This window comes from Macrobrachium rosenbergii, chromosome 24 (assembly GCF_040412425.1).
Source record: "Macrobrachium rosenbergii isolate ZJJX-2024 chromosome 24, ASM4041242v1, whole genome shotgun sequence".
NCBI lineage: Eukaryota > Metazoa > Arthropoda > Malacostraca > Decapoda > Palaemonidae > Macrobrachium > Macrobrachium rosenbergii.
Genome location: NC_089764.1, coordinates 11,244,512 through 11,249,945, shown reverse-complemented (window position 1 = coordinate 11,249,945; position 5,434 = coordinate 11,244,512). Strand labels below are relative to the sequence as shown.

General features: G+C 36.9%; 1 protein-coding gene across 1 annotated transcript; it reads left to right on the top strand.

Moving 5' to 3' along the window:
* Window positions 1-642: 642 nt before the first annotated feature.
* LOC136851779 (uncharacterized) lies at window positions 643-4,374 on the top strand. The gene is made up of 2 exons (XM_067126090.1): window positions 643-3,502; window positions 4,274-4,374. Exons 1-2 carry the CDS (start codon window positions 919-921, stop codon window positions 4,372-4,374), a joined length of 2,685 nt encoding a protein of 894 aa, XP_066982191.1. The 5' UTR covers window positions 643-918.
* The last annotated feature ends 1,060 nt before the right edge of the window (window positions 4,375-5,434 follow it).

The following is a 5,434-nucleotide window of genomic DNA, read 5'->3' as shown; positions in this document are numbered from 1 at the left end:
TAGGGATGGGAGATACATTGCTTCTCTTTTGGGGAGAGAGTGTTGTCAGGATAGGCCTTTGGCCCAGAAGGGTAATATTCCAGAGATTAGAGGGTATGGAGTGCCAAACAAGGAGCCTGTAGGTATCTGGGGGTACGTCCACAAGTTCTACCTAGTAGTCAGTAGATGGTCCTCTTGCCTAAGGAGTGAGGCTCCATTTGTGAAAAGCAGAGGTTTGTATACCCGTAGGAACAAATACTAAATTTTAAAGTAATTTGTATTTTTCATAGGTATACAAATCATGGATGCTCATAAAGTACTAACCCACCTCTACCACCCCTCTTCATTCTCGATCTACATATTGGGCAAAGGGTTCAGATTGGGCTGGACCCTACAATGGCTGAGGTAGGCCGACAGAGGTCAGGGTAGACACTCCAAGCCTACCTGTGATAGTCGTGTGTTTTTTAGTCCATACAAAACAGACACGCCCATTTCTGAAAAGCTATGGTTTGTGTACCTATGAAAAATACAAATTACTTTAACATTTAGTATTTTAAATGAAAAAAGACAAAAGGTATTAAAAAAGGAATTTTGCCCAAACCTGAAGTGATTTTCCCTGAACATAAATATCCATGGGAGATGTGGAAAGTTATCAAAATGCTTCAGCTGTTCTAAAATATTTTCTGAGTGTTATTAATATTATATATATTTTTTTCAGATAATGTGTGCTGTTATAACAAGACTCCAGTTTTCAAGAAATTGAAGAATTTTAAAGGAAATTTTGGACAACCAACAAATAAGCAAACAAAAAAAAGGTTCAGATCAGTCAATTTTATATCATTAAAGCCAATTATGGAGGAGATTCAGAGTGAAGGAAATGAGAAGAAGGATAAATAACGAAATGTGTCAGCAGTATTAAACATCATCTATTAGTTCATCATGGCATCATCCACGTCACATGTGATCTCATCCGAGGGTCTATTGAAATTCAGATACTACTATTTCGTAAGATGCTGGGGAAAAAAGGTTGTGTTTTCGATTTTTAAATATGCTTTCCTCCATGGACAGTCAAAAACAATTCACGAGATCTTAACTGAAAAAAATGTACCTCTTGGGAAAAAAAGCCCATTCACTGCTCAAGAAGTATCAAATTTGTCAACAAAACCTCCAGAATGCTTGGACATTACCTTACTAAATAAGATCTGCCAAACTCTGTGGGACAAAGGCTATAACTGCCCCAGTGACCAAATGCGGAATTTGGTGAGGAAAATCAAAGATGAAAGAAACAATGTCAGCCACGAAGAGTGTAGCATTTCCGAGAATGAACTTGATTATAAGCTTAGTCAGTGTGGAGATTTGCTGAAGGAGATTCTAGGTGAGGCTAAAAAACTCTATCCAGCACATAAAGTTGAGTTAAATAAATTGGAAACTGAGATTTTGACGGTTATCCCAGAAATAAAAGACAAGATCCGGGAAAAATATAATCCATCTAATCCTGATGATATAAGGAGGCTCCAGGATGAAATCAGAGAGTTTGGAGACCATTTACGAGAGTATGTTTTAGAAAAGTCGCAAGGAGAGTTAAGAGACCTATATAAACTGCTGTGTAGGATTTTACCTTTTGAGTGGTTAGTTCAGTATGGTGTTATAGAGCCTTGTGAGTTCATGGTATTCCTAAAGGTGGACACTGATAAAGAGTTCCACGGCGATTTTTCTGATAATGAACTTATGAATATTGACCAAAGAGAGCTGCTTAGCAAGAAAGCTGCATGTGGTAGTGACCCAGACGTTGTCATCTTGTCTGGTGATGCTGGGTCTGGAAAGACGACAATTCTCCGTTCCATTGTAGAGAAATGGTATAAGCAGACAAATGATATGCCAAATCTTTCATCTTTTGAGATCTTGCTATATATGCAGTTTCGGAAGAGGGATCATAGTAATTTTGACGACTATCTTCGAGATCTCTTACATGGGGCTGTGCTTGACCTGAATTTTGAGGTGGTCAAATCCTCAATCCTTCGCTCAAGGTGTCTCTTTTTATGCGATGGATATGATGAAGCAAATCCTGAGTCAAAGAAGCTTTTTGAGGAGATTTTACAACTGAAATGCAGTCGCAAGAAAATTATTGTCACAACTCGCCCTGTGAACAGTAGAGAACTTACAAGTTACGTGAATACATCACAATATACTAGAATCAATCTTAGCATTTTGGGTCTTCGAAAAGAAGATATGGAATCCCACATTCAGTCTATCATAAACTATTTAATACATAACAGTGCCAAAAGAGATGAAATGGTTAGAGATATAACTCAGATTTTTAAATCAATGAGTTTCGAGATGAGTGGCATACTGAAAAATCCCCTTTGGTTTAATTTATTTTCTCTTCTTTACATTGAATGTCCAAATCTCAGAGGAAAAATCAAGACAGTGTCTGCACTTTACATTGAAATACAGAAGCATTTGAAAAACAGACTGATAAAGAAAGTTGGAATCATGGAAAATGTGGTTGATGACTTTGAGAGATTTTATAGACGGATGTCTTTGAAATATCATCTTGAGGAGAAATATGAATTGTCTGAAGAGGATGCCAAAGTCTTTGAAAGACAATGCTGCAGACTGAACTTAAGCTTTGAGACTATTATGTCGTCTTATTTCAGTGTGAAACACTCACGTAAAGGTCTCAATCTTGTTAGAATCTACTGCTACAAACACCGAAGTGAGCAAGAGTTTGCAGCTGCTGGTGCTATTTGTGATGTAATAATCAGGATGCATAGAGAAGAGAGACGAAACTTTGCAAAGCTTATATCGCAAGGAAATCTAATTGAACATGCTGCAACTCTACATATGACGGATTTTCCACATGTGCCAGTCAAGAAAAGAAGAAGATCTGAAGCATACTGTAACAAAAGTATAGAAAATGCTTTGGAGGGCTTATTGGTCTTCATAACAGGAATACTCTACAATACTCGCAGAGATCTTCTGTACTTGGTAATTGAAGAAATTTTGCGTTTAGTGAAGAAAATAAGTGCCACACCAACAATGTACTCGATTCTCCAACAAGAAGAAGATTTGTTAAGCAAACACCAAGTGCAAACGGAAATGATTGAGGAAGTTATTAATGCAATGGTGAAACTTTTGTCTCGTGACTTGTTCAAGGTCAATAGTTCTGAGACTCTTCAGTGTCTGCCCTCATTATTGCCCAGATTAAAGCCTAAGATGCTTTTCCTCAAAGTACGGAACATCCCTCAAGAGCATCCTTATATTATCCCAGCGATAGAAACTGCTGTGGAAAACGACATCTACATCCATTTGCATCTTCTCTATGAGTCTTCCGGTATTACTCACTTAAAAGAATCCTTGGATAGGTCACAAACTGGGACAAAAATTAGTGGCAAGCTGACGGGAACTGGGGTAACAAAACTGCCTAAAAGTACAACGTCCATCAATTTAAGAATAATAAAATGGGAGGCACTGCAGCAGCTTTCCGTTTGTCTGGAAGAGCTTCCCTCCCTGCACGATTTAGGTAGGTTTTGCAAATGCCATTGCTGTGATTCTTTGGACTAAGAAATAAACTCTTCATGTTTCTGCCCGACAGTTTTATGTATATATATATATATATATATATATATATATATATATATATATATATATATATATATATATATATATATATATATATATAAATCGATAATAAACCACAAAACTGCACGTGACAAATATCTGAGTGAAAAAAAACACTGAAGAGGCGAAAATTAAAGAACTTTCCTGAAAGTAATACAGGAAAGCACTTATTACGTGGTCTTTAATTTTCACCTTTTCAGTGATAAATATACATACATACATATATGTATGTATGTATGTATATAAATATATATATACATATTGACAAACTGCACTGAGACTTGGTGGTATCCCGATTAGAAAATTTGGAAAGTTCCCAAGCGCTCTAAAAGATTCTATAAAGAAAATGCGACAGTAAAGATAATGTTCCCTGTCGGGAGCCCTGCAAGTTTTCTGCGGATGGAGTAATAGAACCATCGATGTCTCGTAATTGTTCCTAAGGAAATTTGTATTCGTGACAGTTATGCTCTAAATATGCTGTGCTGTAATTGGATATTGAATATTACAGATAAACGATTTATTTCTAAAACATTCTGTCACCATAATCGTATCCAAGATGTTTCTCCACTGAACAGGTATAAGGAAGATGTCCATTATTAAGTAAGAACATGTTTCATCTTTTATAAAACAATAACCCGTCTAATGAAAACATTAACGTTCTCCTTTCTAACAGAGCTCCATCTCGACGACGATGGCTCATTCAGTCTTGACGACCTCACTGCCCTTCCTTTCCCAAGTGGGCAATTTGTTTTGCACTACAGCACCTCTCTCTAGATCGGAAATCAACTCATTGTGGAAAGAATAGCAAAACTGTTCAATACTATTTGGCCCAAACGGGAGTCTTCGGTTAGAGGTTCAATGTCGGCAAAAGTTATATTCAATGAGGTCCAAATTTACAGGTTAGTTATTACTCAAACTGAAGGTCTGAGTATTTTAGTCTCTCTTTATATGTGACTTGCAAAGACTTTAAATTTTCGAGAGCAATGATGCTTTAGATGAAATCCGCCCATCCAAGGAGATTGGGGCACAGTTCCATTCTCTCCAGAAATGACAGATTTGGGCTTCTCTATTGAAGATTGGGAAGAATTTATCAACCGTGACGTAGGTGAGGGAGCTTGTCAGAGGTGACAACATGTGAAGGTGCAAATTGCTCTAAGATAAGTCTACACTTTCGAGTGTCAAGGGTTGTATTTAAGTCACCACACTGGAGGGGACAAAGAACAGAGAAAGGGAGTAAGCCCACAATCAGTCGTCACATCTCCAGGGAATCTTGAACAAACTCTCCCTTTACGGGGGATGGGGGTGGTAGAGTAAATTAGAGGTTCATTTGCTCTTCATGAATGAAATTAACATGGTACTGTCTGTAACAGGCCCTCGTAATATTCTTCACACTCATAAAAAATCATAATAAATGTCAATGATTTGCAAAATATATATTTTTTAGATTTTCATTTTTACCGTACCCGGAAAATCCGCCAAAATTCGATAATTGCAGATATCGATAAAACTTTACGACAAATGAAAAGTTCCAGGATCATTGTGTGAAATTTTAATGAAACTGACTACAATGTAAATTTTGAAATAAGGGCTGCTAAAGTTGGAGCGCTGCATTGACGTCATCTATTTTAGGAAAAACAATAATGAAAAATGGTTTTTATGTTAATTGTCATGTTTCCTTCTTTTCCAGGAGAGGCAGTAAAACAGCTATGTGAATTACTCTCTGTCAAAGTGGTGACCTTAGGGATTTATAATTCGGATTGCAAGAATGAAGAAAAGGAACTCAAACATTTTTTTTTAACACAGAATAATGGATACATCTATTTCGTCGAGTGAC

What these genes read in the sequence shown, in the direction of transcription:
- LOC136851779 (XM_067126090.1), top strand. Translation starts at nt 919, where the DNA reads ATGGCATCATCCACGTCACATGTGATCTCATCCGAGGGTCTATTGAAA. An exon ending in TCCCTCCCTGCACGATTTAG is followed by an intron (nt 3,503 to 4,273) that starts GTAGGTTTTGCA and finishes CCTTTCTAACAG; the next exon opens with AGCTCCATCTCGACGACGAT.